General features: G+C 37.5%; 1 protein-coding gene across 2 annotated transcripts in view; it reads right to left on the bottom strand.

The window, feature by feature from the left end:
- Nucleotides 1–16420, bottom strand: part of Psme4 (proteasome activator subunit 4) — a 98294-nt gene extending 81874 nt beyond the window's left edge. For both annotated transcript variants that reach the window (XM_058573140.1, XM_046424058.2), the window contains exon 1: nt 16171–16420. In XM_058573140.1, coding sequence (XP_058429123.1) covers nt 16171–16412 — 242 coding nt within the window. In that variant the 5' untranslated portion in view covers nt 16413–16420. The remainder of the gene's footprint in view (nt 1–16170) is intronic.
- Nucleotides 16421–16634: the final 214 nt, after the last annotated feature.

Here is a 16634-nt window from a genome sequence, read left to right as displayed (position 1 = left end):
ATGGATGAACCCTGAATGAAGTTAAGTCAACCACTTAAAAAAGACAAAAACTACATTTATATGAGGTACCTAAAGCAATCAAACTCAGAAACAGAAACTAGAACGGAATTTGCCAAGAGGGGAATAGTTGTTATTCAACTGGTATAGAGTTTTAGTCATGCAAGATTAAAAAATTTTAGAGACTTGTTTACAACAAACATAGAGCTAACAATACTGTACCATACACTTAAAAATTGTTAAGAGGGTATATTTATGTTATGTGGGTTTTTTTTAACCACAAACACGTAAAAGGTGTAGTGACATCTTAATTTCAAGTATCTCTGATTTAAGCATTTTTTCATTCTAATCATTATGCAGCAAAGAATTATTCTGTACTTCAAGAGATTACCAAATAAGTATTTTAACAGCAAAGGGTTTATAATAAACCTGTTCTCATTATTACTTGATGGCCAATTAAAACTATACTGTCTTATTGTTATGATAACTGGTCTTCATAACTGGTCTTCAGTTGTAAGTCCCTGAAACTACTTAAAAACAGCATACAACAACATAATTAAAGGTAAAAAATACAAAAGTACAAATCCAGTTTACTGTACTATTCACTTTGTTTTAGGAATGGATATGATAAACTGGGTGTGGTGGTGGGTGCTTGTAACCCCAGCAACTCAGGCACTGAGACAGGATGATTCCAAATTCAAGTACAGCCTCAACAACTTTGTGAGACCCTCTCAAAATAAAAAAGGGCTGGGTGATATAGCACAGTGGTAAAGCACACCCAACTTTAATCCCCAGTAACAAAAAAAATAAAAAGTTATGCTGCCCAATGTGGTAGCATTCTCCTGTAATCCCAACTACTTGTGAGGCTGGGACAGAATGATCACAAGTTCAAAGCTAGTATAGACAGCTTAATGAAACTCTGTCTCAAAATAAAATAATAAGGACTGGGGATGTAGTTCACTGGTAGAACACTTGCCTAGCATTCAAAAACCCTGGGTTTAAACACCAGTACTGTAAAAAATTAATTAAATTAAAATAAGCAAGCATGGATATGGTCTGCTTAGAATCTTGAAACAATATAGCAAATTACAGAACATACAGTTATGTTTCCAAGCATTAATTCAATTATAATTACTACCAAAAACAATTGAGCATTTAACCTCAAAAACATACATTTTCAAATTTTTTAACTTTTAGAGAAACAATGTAAGCAAAAGTACCAAACATAAGCAAATTTAAGAAAAAAGGTGTTTCAAAATTCAATGAGTGCTCATAGAATATTTAAGGAGTCAAAAGTTATTAAACTCAAATTTATTTAGAAAGAATCACTGTATATTTAAATTCATACCCCTTTGAGGAGGGTTGTTTACAAATACACACAAGTCAAAAGAAATGAGAACAGGTCTGGGGATGTGGCTCAAGTGGTAGCGCGCTAGCCCGCCAGGCAGGCGTACGGCCGGGGTTCAATCCTCAGCACTACATACAAACAAAGATGCTGTGTCTGCCGAAAACTAAAAAATAAATATTAAAATTCTCTCTCTCTCTTTAAAAAAAAAAAATAAATGAAAACATTACTATTCCTCACATGATCTTTAGTACTCCCCCAACAGCTAAAAATCAAATTAAAACTATGCCTAATTTTGAAAGTTAGGGCACCTTAATGCATTTCTATCTTCCAGAAACAACTCAAAATTTCTGGTCCACTCAGAGAAGTCTTTCTTATTTTCTCAAACAATTCTAAATTTTTTTCAGCTCTTTTCTGTGGTTTCAGGAATAATCCCATCATCTCACCTTAGTTCCTAAGAGACTGAACATTATATGGGGAAGAACAATGAGACTGCAGATCATTTCGACTTTGCCTATTATTACTATAAAAGTTTCTTAACCACCCTATACTAGTAAAGCATATGGATTAGCAAAGACATTATATTAAAAATCTCAATCCCAGGGTTACCAATGATACTTGAGGCTGCTATATAAACACAGTAGTAACTTCCTGAAGCCTCCCCCGACCTTTGATTTTATTCTAAAATTAGAGCTGAAAGAATCATTCAAAAGCTATTCTTAAAAACTGGCACAGACAGGGCTATGGTTGTAGCTCAGTGGCCAAGCACTTGTGAGGAACTGGATTCGATCCTCAGTACCACACAGAAATAAATCAATAAAATAAAGGTATTGTGTCCATCTACAAAAAAAAAAAAAAAAAAAGGTTGTCTTAAATTAAAAGGAAAAAACTGGCACAAAGATGAAACAGGAGAGTTCAAAGAAATATTCCCTAATTTAGTAACTACTTCAAATCTTGCCAAGATTCCAGATGCCCCTATAGTTATACACTCTCCCCTATAAATACTTTTATGAAAAAATTGGATCAACCTGCTTTATAACTTAGCTACAATATTGCTCTATTGCAATAGACAGACACCTTTGTCACACTAGAGACACAAAATTAACATAACCCAAATTTTGATACTATAAAAGAAATTAAGGGTGGGGGGTGTATTCCTTGAAGGACTAGAGCTGCTGAAAAAAGCTAAACATTGGGGAATTCCTCAAAAACCTTTTATTTCCCCTAATTCCTCACCAACCAGCAAGCAGTTCTTTTCTCAAGCATTACTCAAAATATAACCCAAAGACTTTTTTTTTCAAAAGCTCAAAAAAGTACTGGCATAAAAGTAAAATGAATAAATGGGTCTTCTTTTAAGTTAAGAAGAAGAGCTGGAGTTGTAGCTCAGTGGTAGAGCGCTTGCCTAGCACATGTGAGGCACTGGGTTCAATTCTCAGTACCACATAGAAATTTAAAAAGGCCCATTGACAACTAAAGAAATATTTTTTTAAAAAGATTAACTAGCAACTTATCAATGCAGGAATTATGTTAAAACAATAAAGTCTTACTAAAATAAAAACATTTGAATAAATAGTAATATTAAGGACATTTTAAAATGTCTCTTATAGCCAGGCTGTAGGCCACACCTAATAATCTCAGCTACTCAGGACGCCAAAGCAGGAGGACTGGAGGTTTGAGATCAGCCTAGGCAACTCAATGAGATCCTGTCTCAAAATAAAATTTAAAAAGCTCAGTGGTGGGCTAGGATTGTGGCTCAGTGGTAAAGTGTTCATCTAGCACGTATGAGGCACTGGGTTCGATCCCAAGCACCACACAGAAATAAATAAATAAAATAAAGGTATTGTGTCCATCTACAACTAAAAAAATAAATAAATAAATAAAAGTTTAAAAACTCAGTGGTATAGTACTTGCCTAGCATGTGTGAGGCCCTGAGTACCACAAATAAAATGAAACAAAATAAATTGTCCTTTAATAGCTCATGGCTAGTGCTAAATGACAAGTATTATACAACAAGAAGAGATACCATGACCCATGAATTTTTAGCTGTAGATGGACACAACACCTTTATTTCTTTTATTTATCTATCTGTTTATTTATTTATTTATATGTGGAGCTAAGGATAAAACCCAGTGACTCACACTAGCAAGTACTCTACCACTGAGCCCATGACCCATGAAATTTATAAGCAAGGGGCTAGGGACATAGCTCAGTTAGTAGAGTGCTTGCCTCGCATGCTCAAGGCCCTGGGTTCAGTCCCCAGTACCACCAAAAAAAAAAAAAAAAAGAACAAAACCCCAAATAATTTCATATACTCACTTCAACTCACCACTCTTCATACCCAAAGCAAATAAATATACACTTTCCTGTACCTGTATCAGTTCCAGTCTTTTCCTTCTCTTTCCAACGGTCCACCAAACCAAAAAAATATATATATTAAAGAGAGAGAGCCAAAAGTAGCAGGGAAAAACTAGAGAATAAAAAACAAATTACTTTTAATTTTATTCCAGGAACAAGACCCTCACTATTACATATAATACACATAATTATCTCACAGTAAGGGTTTACTCAGTAAGCCCATCTCTCCTCTTTTAGTTAGTTCCATGGGAAACCACCCCTGGGTTCAATCCCTAGTACTAAAAAGGGAAAAAAAGAAAAGAAAAAAACAAGAGTATCCTATGTTTTCATTCAAACTTGCTGTGCAACTCCCAACATTATAATCAACTCTGGAAAGGATTCTTTTTTTTTTTTTTTGTAGTTGTAGATGGACAGCATGCCTTTATTTTATTTATTTTTGTATGCAGTGCTAAGGATTGAACCCAGTACCTCACACATGCTAGGCAAGTGCTCTGCTACTGAGCCCCAGTCCCACCTCCAGCCCCTGGATATTTATTGATTTCAACACAGTATCCAAGCAATCTGGAACAGCATGGTTCTACATTTTTATTTGCTGAGAATTCAAACTGCTCTATGTCAATCCACTGGGAAAGTCATTTAATTTTCTGTGTGTCTGTAAAACCCAGGTTCCTTCATATGGCTACGATAACAGTGACAACTGATGAATGTATGAAAAATAATGACTTAACTATTACTGGAGTGGGGCTCTGACTACCAGTTTTTCATAAGTTCCCTAGATGGATTAGAACACAACATATGCTTTTTAAAGTCCATGAAAATCATTAAAAATGTAATATTAATAATCCATTTCAATTAATATTTCCTTTTTTTTTTTTTTTTTTTGGTATTGGGGATTGAATCCAAGGACACTTTACCACCGAGCTAAATACATCTCCAGCCGGTTTTATTTTTTTTTTAATATTTTTTTTCTTTTAGTATTTTTTTAGTTGTCAATGGACCTTTATTTTATTTATTTATATTTGGTGCTGAGGATCAAACCCAGGGACTCACATGTGCTAGGCAAGCACTCTACCACTGAGTCACAACCCCAGCAGCCCCGACCCTTGTTTTATTTTTGACTTTGAGACAGGGTCTTACCAACCTGACCAGACTAGCATCAAACTTGCAATCCTCCAGCCTCAGCCTCTTTGAGTTGCTGGGATTACAACTGTGTACTACCACATCCAACTCAATTCCTATTTCTTTAATTAATTATAAGCCTAAATAATTTTAAGAAGTTTGCTCATTATATAATTATTTTCATGTGAATTATCTGTTCACATCCTTAGAAGCCTATCTATCCTTCAACAAATCCCTCCTTCATAGTCTTCCTCCATTCCCAAACAAAAGCACTATCTCTGTCCTCTTAGCCCCACAATAAGTTATACCAAATAACTATTTTTCATGTTCTACTTCATATTATAGTTTTGTATGCACACATTGTTGTTTCCTTTGGTGACTGAGAGCTACTTGGTATAAGGGACCATGCTTCTACACCTACTGAACCCACAGCTCTAACCAGAAATGAAACCAAGTGAACATTTGAGACACTTTTTCCAAATGACCAAAAGTGCTACCAGTGTGTTTTGAGGAATATACTGGCTTCTATAATTACAAACAGCTCAATAGGACTAATTTTCAAAAAAAGAACTCAAACCAACAGTAAATATTTGAACACATTAAACCAACTGATTTCAAAAATAGAGATTTCCGGACTGGAGCTGTAGCTCAGTGGCAGAGCGCCTGCCTAGCATGCATGAGGCACTGGGTTCAATCCTTAGCACCGCATAATAATAAATAAAGGTATGCTGTCCATACACAATTACCAAAAAAAAAAAAAAAAAGATTTCCCAAATGCCTAAAACCAACTATTATCATTTTTTTTTTTGGGGGGGGGGGGGTTGAACTCAGGGACACTGAACCACTGAACCACATCCCCAGCTCTAATTTATATATTATTTAGAGACTGGGTATCACTGAGTTGTTTAGAGCTTTTTTGCTGAGGCTGGCTTTGAACCAGGATCCTCCTGCCTCAGACTCCTAAGACACTGGGATTTCATTGCACCACAGCACCGAGCCCACTATCATCTTTACAATGATGACTCCAAATGGACAAAGAGACCAAAGGTACATAATTCTCTTTATCTCCATCCACCACAGGCTGCACAAAACTCACTGGACTTCCAGCGTATCAAGAGTGCAGAGTTATACTCTGTGACTATTTTAAATTGACCCTATTTCTAGATTAATAAAGTCACTTACAATTAATACATAATAATAATGTCATTATTCTTTTCCCAGTTGTTTCTCTCTTGAGGAATGGATAAAGGAAATAACTTCTTGAAATGCTTTTCTTGTGTCATTTATGAGCTAGACATGGCATCAGGCAAAGGGAACATAAAAACAAATAACAAATGACTCTAGAGCATATACCTTAGAAAGAGAGACAGGTAACTGATTATTTCAATAATGCTTTGAGTACAGTCATATCAATTTGCCCATTCATCTCTGTGCCCCCAAATTAAATGGCTTTCTTTGAGTTCCTCCTTACCTAACTAAATCCTACCTGAAGGCTAACTGTGATCCTTCCCCTGGGTGGAATTCCCAGGCTACATAGCCAGAAAACTTTTTTCTGAAAACCAACACAGTGGTTAAGAGCAAGATCTCTGTAGTCATCAAGTAAACTACACATTTTAAAAAAGCCTCTACTAATGATTGAATGCTTATGCACTACCTCCCCTCAATATGTATATTTCAACATATTTCATATGTTGAAATACTAATTCCCAACATCAAAGTATTCTGAGACTAGACTCTGGTGAGGTAATCAGTCTTGGGATTAATGTTCAATAAAAGAGTCAGAAAAAGCTCCCTTCCCCACTAGGTCAGAACTCATCCATGCTGACACTACAATCTCAAAGATTTCAGACCTCCAGGGAGAAATAAAAGTTGTTTAAGCTGGGATTACACTCCATGTATGATACTGAGAGTAGCCCAAGTAGACTCCAGACACCTTCATTAAGCCTCATTTCTTCAAAGGTAAAGAAGTTTGAATAATATATCTATAGTTCATAGGCTTGTTTGTGAGAATTAAATGAAATAATGAATGCAAAGCACTTAGCATAGTGCTGCCACAATAAGACCTCTCTATATGGTAGGTGCTATCTATGTCACTCATTCAACATTTCACTAATACTCTAACCCTCAGGTTACTGATATTTTTAAACTGTTGTAACTGCATTTTCATCTCTTTTATCTCAACAAGTACCAGGTGATTACTTTTAATTATAGCACGACACCCATTACATCTGTGGCTTTAAAAATTTTTTTTTGGTCACAATCCACAGTAACAAATATAATCTGGTACACACACATACTCATATAAAACTAAAACAAAGGAGATGAACAGTCATCTTTATTATTGCTGAATGAACTCTAATAATCCTAGTCTACTTCACCCAAAACAAGAAGTGGTTAAAATAAAAAATCAAACTTATATGCCAACTCACTTGGTCATGACTCATTATTTCAAGAATTATGTGCAGATGAAAGATTACAACCCCCCCTCCAAAAAGTGAAAAGATCTTAAGATAATTCTGCCCTTAAATTATGATTTTTTTAAAAAATCACCTGTCTAAAATCATTTCTGGATCAGTTACATGGTAACTTTTCCCCTGCCTTATACAAAAGAGGCAACTCCATTTGTTCAATGTTTACAGATATTTGATGTTTTATTAATTAGGGTCTCTAGAAGTAATCTACCTCCCTCAGAACACCAACTATCCCAAGTGAACTATTCAGGAATCTGCCAAAATTTCCCAATCCATTCGTCATATTAATACAGTAACAAAGAAAAAAACTATAAGTCCAAATATACACACTCACAAGAAAAAGACTGCACTAATAAGATTTCTTGCTCTAAAACCTTCTACTTTATAATTTGCTTAAAAAAGAAAATCACCAGAAAAAGAAACACCCACGTATGTTCTATTCTATATTCCATTTAGACTGCCTGCCATTAGAAAACAGAAGATTATAAAATATTTTTAATAATTCTTAAGCAATCTTCAACTTGTCTGCAATACAGTCCTATTTTTATACCCATTCCACGCTGTGTTAATAGTGTTAATTTTTTTTCTTAGAAAGGAAAAATCTTTATCTTTAATCTCAAATATTTAAGAGCCAGATATTGTAAAAAAAAAAAAAAAGGCCAAATTAGCATTACTAATACATAATGGTTACCTATCAAAAAAATTATAACTACAGCTAAATTTTCTAACACTAAATCCTTCACCACAACAACTATTACAGATTTATTTTAAAGTGAAACACTTGCATAATCTATTTTGCTAAATTCCAGTTTGGGATACCTCTTTTGGGATTATAAAACACACTAATCTCTTTCTTGACCAAAATGTTCATTCCCTCCAGTCTGTTTGTTACATATCTTATACATTGCCTTTCTTTTGAGCCCAGTATTAAAATCAACTTCTGAGATTCACTTTCTTCATTTTGAATACAAAATTAACAATTTCTTAGATTTTTGTAATGTTTTAGTTTATAAAGAAAAAAGGTTGGGCTGGGGATGTGGCTCAAGTGGTAGCGCACTCGCCTGTTATACACGGGATGGATGCTGGGTTCGATCCTCAGCACCACATAAAAATAAAATAAAGATGTTGTGTCCACCGAAAACTTAAAAAAATAAATAAATATTAAAAAATTCTCTCTCTCTCTCTCTTAAAAGGTAATTCTAATATTAATGAGTATCTATGAATGCATACCCAACTATTAAATGCTAGGGGTAGAAGGTTGAACAGGTGAAAAAAACTCAATACAGAAAGGAATATGCATAGAAACAATACAAAAGCATGAACAAGAGTGCACTGAAAGGGAATAAATATTCCACATAGGCTGAATATGGAAGTAGTCAACCTCAAGATTCCAAATGGTAAGACTTATGTGTTGCCTTTCACACTTCAGCAGGGGTCTCAACAATCAGATCATCTTCTTGTAATTTCTGCTGCTCCTTTTATTTGTGTGGTGTTGCTTTTATTACCATGTTCTCAGTTTGTTGTTTAGACACTAGTTTTATACAAAGGTTAAAGGAAAACATATTTGGATTCTATATTTAAAGGAGGGGAAAGAATCTCACTTAAGAGAAAAGTTTCAAAACTATTTTAGAAGATATATTACTAATAAATAAGCATCCATAAAAATACAATAAAAGTAAATAAAAATTTGCCTCCACTTAATAACATGTATTTTAATTAGAATGTTATTTTACAACACAGCATGAAGCAAACAACACTTGGGGGGGGAGTGTTTAAAGTGACTTTAAGTTCTCAGATCATCAAATGATAATTTATTATTTTCTAAGTTCCTTTCCTAGTGCCTCAACGCAAAGCATTAAAACACACTGGTCAAGGTTTGAGGATGTGGCTCAGTGGTAGAGTACTTGCCCCGCATGCCCATGCAGGAGGCCCTAGGTTAAATCCTCAGCACTGCAAAAACAAAACAAAATCAACAACAACAACAAAAACCCACTGGTCAGAATGCAAATTTTTAAATACATAATACATTTAGAATTTAAGTCATGCACAGTTATCAGACCTGTAAGCCCGGTGAATGCCTCAGGAGACTAAAGCACGAAGATGACAGATTCAAGCCCCCACCACCTCCAAAAAAAAAAAAAAAAGCCAATTGGGGAAAGCACACCTGGGTTCAATCACCACCACCACCACCCCGAAGTGGGGGGTTGGAGGTTGGGGGTGGGGGAAATCCTATTTTCTTCCTCTAAAATTCTTGGGGGGCTACCACTTTGCCTGGTCTATTCTAAACAAAGATAAATGAACACAATGAGTACACTGGAACTTCTTGAGGGCAGAAATTTTTTACTTATATGCACCAAATGCCAAAAAACTGCGTCTACCCTCTGTAAGGCACTTAAAAAAAAAAAGTTCCTCTACTATGTAATAACCTATGAGTCTCAGTATATTCATTTTCCAAATGGCAATCCCCTCAACAGAGCACTTGCTATCCCAAGATTAAGTCTAAATCTCCAGTATTAAAGAGTAAAAGAAACCGATCATTAACGAGCTGCTGTTTTTTTTAAACTCCCTACCCATGTGATTCAACTGTAGCAAACCTTAAAGCATTGCAAATGGATGAAAATTTTGTGTTTTTACCTCTGAATTTTCAAAGAAGCAGAACTTCCTGAAGCCATTCAAAGTTGACAATGAACTGTTGTTGTTTTTTTTTTTTTCAGTTTTTCAGGTTTTTTAGGGTTTGTTTTTTTAAACATTTATTTTAGGTATTGATTTTTGTTGTTATTTTAATTCCTTTCCCCTTAAAGACACTGAAAATGTTTTACGAATGAAATAATATGCTTCACAGCTATGGAGAAAGGTTGGGTGCAGTGGTGCACACTTGTGATCCCAGTGGCTCAGGAGGCTGAGACAGGAGGATTCAAAGCCAGCCTCAGTAACATACAGAGGCCAAACAACTTAGTGAGACTCTGTCTCAAAATTAAAAAAAAATTGGGGGGAGGGGGGCTAGAGATGTGGCTCAGTGGTTAAGTACCCTGGGTTCAATCCCTGGTACCCCCCACCCAAAAAAAGAACTACAAAGGGTGCATGAAAGGAACAATTTACCATGAGTTGATAACTGTGTAAGATGAGTGATGAGGTTCATTATATTAGTCATTCTCAGTATGTTTGGTATTTTCTATAATAAATGTTTTAAGTTAAAAAAATTCTTAAATCAGCAAACTGTTCAAATTAGAATCAAACACATACTCAATGGCAAAGGAAGTTCTGCCACAAACAGCCAGGAGGCTAAATCAGTGGACTGTAAGCTACAGGCCAGCCAGGGCAACTAAGTGAGATCTTGTCTCAAAGTAAAAGAAAAAGGTCTGGGGATGGAGCTCAGTAATAGAGTGCCTGCCTAGCATGTGCAAATCCCTGAGTTTAATCCCCAGCACCACAAAAAAAAAAAAAAAAAAAAAAAGTGTATGGATGTTTGACAGTGCTATGAAAATTCAAATGTGAACAAGTGTGGGAGAAAGAAGTTATATGAGAACTCCACTTTCCCATTCAATTTTGATGTGAACCTAAAACTACTCTAAGAAATAATTTTGGTTTCTATTGAATTGTAATCATTTAGTAACAAAAACGCATCTCATCTACTTTCTCTAACTGGTTCTCTTTTTTTGGGGGGGAGGGGGAGTTGAACCCAGGGGCACTTTTACCACTGGGCCACATCCCCAGGCCTTTCAATTTCTCTTTTGAGAGAGGGTCTTGCAAAGTTACTCAGGGTCCTGATAAGTTGCTGAGGTTGGCTTAGAACTTGTGATCCTCCTGCCTAGGATTATAAGTGTGCACCACCGTGCCCAAGCTTCTAACTGGTTGACTGATGAAGATGGTAATTTGTCAAGATTTGAGATTATTTTGCAAATAGAAAGCACTTGTGTTTATGGTGTACTTTTACTATTTACACATTAGATACTCATTAATTATTAAGTGCTGGACATGGTGGCACATGCCTGTAATTCCATGATTCAGGAGGCTAAGGCAAGGAGAATGGCAAGTTCAAAACCAGCCTCAGCAACTTAGTGAGGCCCTAAACCTGAATTCAATCCTTGGTACCAAAAAAAAAAAAAAAAAAATTAGTAAGTATCTCACGTTAATAGACAATAGAGATTCAGCAGTTAGCATTTCCTGCTTTCTAGATGATCTGAATTCAGTTGCTCCTGCAGTCACTTATTACTTTTCACAAGAAAAGGTCAGTATATTTCATAACTCATACTTCTACTAAACTTTTTTTTTTATTGGTATCAGGGATTGAACCCCAGGGTGCTTAACCACTGGACCACAGTCCCAGCCCTTTTTATTTTTTATTTTGAGAAAGGATTTTACTAGGTTGATTATAGCCTCGATAAGTTGTTAAGGCTGGCTTCAAAACTATGATCCTTCTGTCTCAGTCTCCCAATCCCTTAGGTATTACAGGCATTCACCACTGTGCCCAGCTTAAAATTTCTTAAATGCATTATGTGGCTTTGACTAAAATAATCTGTCTGGGAAGACTACATAATGTTACAACAATTAAACTGTCTCTTCAACCTAAAAGGGAGCCACAAATCAGCAAATGAAATGATTCCACACTCATTTAATCATAAAACAATACAGAATATAAGCCAGGTGTGGTGGTACTTGCCTATAATCCTAGGGATTCTGGAGGCTGAACCTATTGCCAAGTTTGAGGTCAGAATCAGCAATTTAGCAAGGCCCTAAGTAACTTAGTGAGACCCTATTTCAAGAAGGGCTGGAGATGTGACTCAGTGGTTGAATACCCCTTGGTTCAATCCCCAGCAGCAAAAAAAAAAAAAAAAAAAAACAGAACTTTTGTCACTATGACAGACAAGGTATTTAAATTTGCTTTGTACCATACAATATTACCTAACTAAAATCAAAACTCTAAAGCACAAAAGCAAGAAATTATCATCCATGGGGTAAGCTTGTAAGGGATTCTATTATCACTGAAGTGTTAAAAAGAAAAACAAGCCATTTTAATCTGCTTGAGGAATCCCATCTCACATTTTAAAATTGTTTTTATAAAATACTCCACTAGTAAATATTAAATTTGAAAACCCACTAGTCATCTCAACTGTGCCTTCAAAAGGAGAACATCTACAAATGTAGATGTCCCAAGCCCAAAAGTGTAGCAACATTTCAATCAGAAAAAGAGGTCAAATAAGACCAAGATGAGAATCTTGGTGGCAATGCCAGGTTTAGATAAACTGAGGTGTTCCAGACTTCACTGCTTCTTATGTAATGCCCAGAAGGTCAAGAGCAAAAACACGTTTCAAGTTCTTTTTTTTTTTTTAGTTGTAATTGGACACAATACCTGTATTTACTTTTATGTGGTGCTGAGGATCCAACCCAGGGCACGCACATGCTAGGCGAGTGCTCTACTGCTGAGCCACAACCCCAGCCCCTCAAGTTCTTTATTCAACTCCCTTCATTCTCTACCTGGGCCACACAAGTTATCTGAGTCGATAATCTGTCTACACTGCCATTTTCCAAAGACCACTATTTTGGCCTTACTTTCTCCAATTTATTTATTTTCCTTAACCTCTCTAATTTGTTTGTTCCATTCTTAAAACTGCCCTGTTCTATCACAAAATCTCCCTGAAACAGGCAGTTCTAAAACTTTAAATTGTCTGTGAGAGTTTGTATTACATCCCAGGACCAATTTTTAAAATATACAGGCACCAGGCATGGTGGTACAAACCTGTAACCCCAGCAATTCAGGACACTGAGGCAGAAAGGAAGACCACAAGTTGGAGGCCAGCCTCAGCAACTAAGTGACACCCTGTCTCGAAATTTAAAAATAAAAATTTTAAAAATATTTTTAATTGTAGATGGACACAATACCTTTATTTTATTTTTTATTTCTATGTGATGCTGAGGATCAAAACCAGTACCTCACACGTGCCAGGCAAGCACTGTACCACTGAGCTACAATTCCAGCCCCTCAAAATAAAGGGCTAGGAATGTAGCTCACTCACTGGTAGAGCACTTGTCTAATATGTGTGAGGCCCTAGGTTTGATCCATAGTGACACAAAAAAAATAAAAATAAAAAAGACACAGAAACCACCTTTGGTCAAAGATGCTAAATAGACATGCAAATCTCAGAACGGATTTAATTTACTAAAAAGAAATAAAAAGTGAAAAGGGGCCAAATGTAGATGTCCCAAGCCCAAAAGTGTAGCAGCATTTCAATCAGAATTCGGCTTCAAACACACCTATGAAACCCATGATTAGGGTTGTACAGTTCCAGTAGGGGATAGAGTCCCAGTGCCTGAATGACCTTCATACTTTGGTCTTCTTTAGGAATGTACTTATCTATGTAACTATTTCAAGTACTTTACAAACTGCTCAATCTTTGTAGAAAAATACACACCGGCTTATAGGAAACTAAAAAGTGTAAAATAATAATAAAATCATAAAACAACAGAATAGGAATGATTCGTAGGAATTATTTAGTCCAACACCCTTATTTCATTCACAAGAACACTGAAATACATGATTAAATAATTGTTCCACAGTCCCAAAGCCAGTGGGAGAAACTAGGCTTTAATTTCATTACTGCTTTCCATTCTTAGGACTTATGATCACTACTCAGCTATCACCACGTTTTGACATTATTCAGGTTTTAACTTATGCAACATGATGCTTTAAAAAATATGCACAATACACAGTCATCTTAACATGATTTAGGAGAAAAACACACCCAACATCATAATATGGCCTTCAAGTTCAAATTTTCATAGTGCAGTCCCAAGAATCAGTTTCCAGCATTTAATCACAATTCCAAAATTAGATTCTACCTGACAGCACTTCTTACACTTTATATATATAAGACATTATGGGTTCAGAGGTATTAAGCCATTTAATTACAACCCTGTCCTAAACATCAAGCATTGTCTCCACTGCATTTTTTAGTCCTTCCTAAGTAACTACTTTTATCTAATGAGCCAAACAGTAACAAAACTATTAGTGCCAGGGCAGAGTGCTCACCTACAACATGTGAGGCACTGGATTTGATCCTCAGCACCACATAAAAATAAACTATTGGTGCCAATATATCAAATTCATTAAAAATAAAATACTTTAGAATATATTTTACTGCGCCTGTGTAAATTAAATTCTAGGTTCATGCACCCAAACCAAACGTGCCCTCACACATTGGCATATTTATTTTTACTTTATTTTCTTTAAGTTGTAGTATGGACAAAATGCCTTTATTTATTTATTTTTACGCGGTACTGAGGATTGAACCCAGTGCCTCAGACATGCCAGGCAAGCACTCCACCACTGATCTACAACTCCAGTCCCAAACTCGCATATTTATATATTGTGCACCTAAAAAGAGCTGTTCTAGTCCCTAAAAATGGTATTCTATGGCAAGTCTACACCAAGTGACTTAAATAGGGAATTTCTGGAACTAACAATGTAAATTTTATTTTTACTATGTCTAATTAACACAAACACCTAGGAGGCTTACTTCAAAAAGTGAATTTTAGTCATTTATAAAATATTCTGTTTTGACTAAAAGTTGTTCTTTTCTCTCTGGTGCCTTCCTCTCCCCAACCCTTTCTCCCTTGGATCCTAACACCACAAACTTCTTTATACTACAGACAAAAGAAGAGCTGTTAACTTCAAAATTTTATGGCCACTCTTTGAAGAGGGCAAATTAAGAGTCTTAGTTTTGCCTCTTTTTCAATTAAAAAGGTAATTACTCCCATCAACCGGTCAGAGGTGATGAGAAATTTGTCAGAGGCCTCCTAAAAATTGGCAGATAAGAATATGTTTAATACTATTACATTACAAAACCCTGAGTCATCACCCAGTTCACTCAGCAGATTTGGGTAAACACTGAACAAGTGACTTATGTCCTGTGTGTTCAGCCATCTGTAACCACATGCAATGAACATACAATGTAACAGACTTTACCTGCAGTCAACCAACAAGATACAGCAAAATTCTTTTATAAAAGGCTGACAGTGCAGATGCCTATCTAGCAAATAGTCTCTACCCGCTGCCCCAATACCTTTAACCCCCCCCCCCAATTACTGTGACACTAGTTTACAGTTGGTTTATACAAAGCAAGAGTACTCCTCAAACCGACTTGGGTAATCAATGTTATGTTCACCTAAACGACTCAAAAACTCACATATACCTGATACTAATAACTCCCAGGACATCCTGACGGCGCTCTTCACTGTTTTCCTGCGAATAGTAAACTTCTCCCCAAAGGAAATGTCACAACAGAAGCAACACACTTTCCTTAGATTCTAAGACAACGTTCTCAACGTCTACTCTACAGTCCAAGAATGAGCTGAGGGCTGATTTTATGCCAATCTTTTCAATCAAATCTACAAAACAAACAGAAACCAGAAGTCTCCCTGTGGCTTCCTTCCCATTCACAAAGTTAGTAGAAACTTAACGGAGAGGTGAAGAGGCGGGATCATAGGGGAAGAAAGAACCAGAGGAAACAGGGAGAAGTGGGGAAGTCAAAGTTCCCCAAAGACAAAACCTCTCTGCCCAGTCTCTCCCTCGCGCAAATCTCCAAGGAGGACCTTTGGGGACCGCTCTTCTCTCTCCTTCTTCCCCAGGGCCCCGCAAGTCTTAAGAAACAACCCGGGGAGTAGTAACCGGTAAGGACGAAGAGGACTGTAGAGGACCCGAGAGGTCCCCGGGCAAAGTGGCAGGGAGGAGGCTTCAGTGCTTCACAGGCTTCTGTCACGACCCTGCAAACACTTGCAAGGGGGCAGCGCCAGCCAAGACAGAGTTGCGGGTTAAGCCATCCGGACAAAGAGCCCATCCCCCGTTAACACCCCTCCAGCCGTTGCCTCAGACCCGTGCCCACTTACGTGGAGAGTTTCCTGGTCCAGAAGAGGCCCCCGGGCCAAAGCTCTTGGAGCTGCACGGCCCGGCCCAGGTTGCTTTTTATCTGGGCCAGTTGCAAGTCGGACTCGGCGTCCAGCCGCTCGGCGTAGGGCAGCAGCTTGTTGTACACGATCTCCTTTTGCGGGACGAAGCCCCGCAGTCCCTGCACCGGACGCCCGCCGGGCTCCGGGGGATCCCCGCCTCCCGCCCGCTCGACCGGCTCCATGAGCCCAGGGACACCCCCCCACCCCCTCCCACCCTATCCCTCCCCGGCCCCCACCCCTCTCCGGGCTCCGCCTCCTCCGCGTCGTCGTCGCCCCGCGGCCGCCGGCGGCCCGTAGCTCTCGGCCCGACGGCTGGGCCCCCTCCCCTGGCCGGTGTGCTGCTGGGCCCCGCGCGGTCCCCGGTTCGTTGGCGGCGGCAGCGGCCGCTCTGCCCGCCCCGCACC

This window comes from Marmota monax, unplaced genomic scaffold (assembly GCF_021218885.2).
Source record: "Marmota monax isolate L192 unplaced genomic scaffold, Marmota_monax_Labrador192_F-V1.1 WCK01_AAM20220418_F8-fsc00015, whole genome shotgun sequence".
Lineage (NCBI taxonomy): Eukaryota > Metazoa > Chordata > Mammalia > Rodentia > Sciuridae > Marmota > Marmota monax.
The sequence above is the reverse complement of the archived record's forward strand: the minus strand, read 5'-3'. Positions and strand labels throughout refer to the sequence as shown.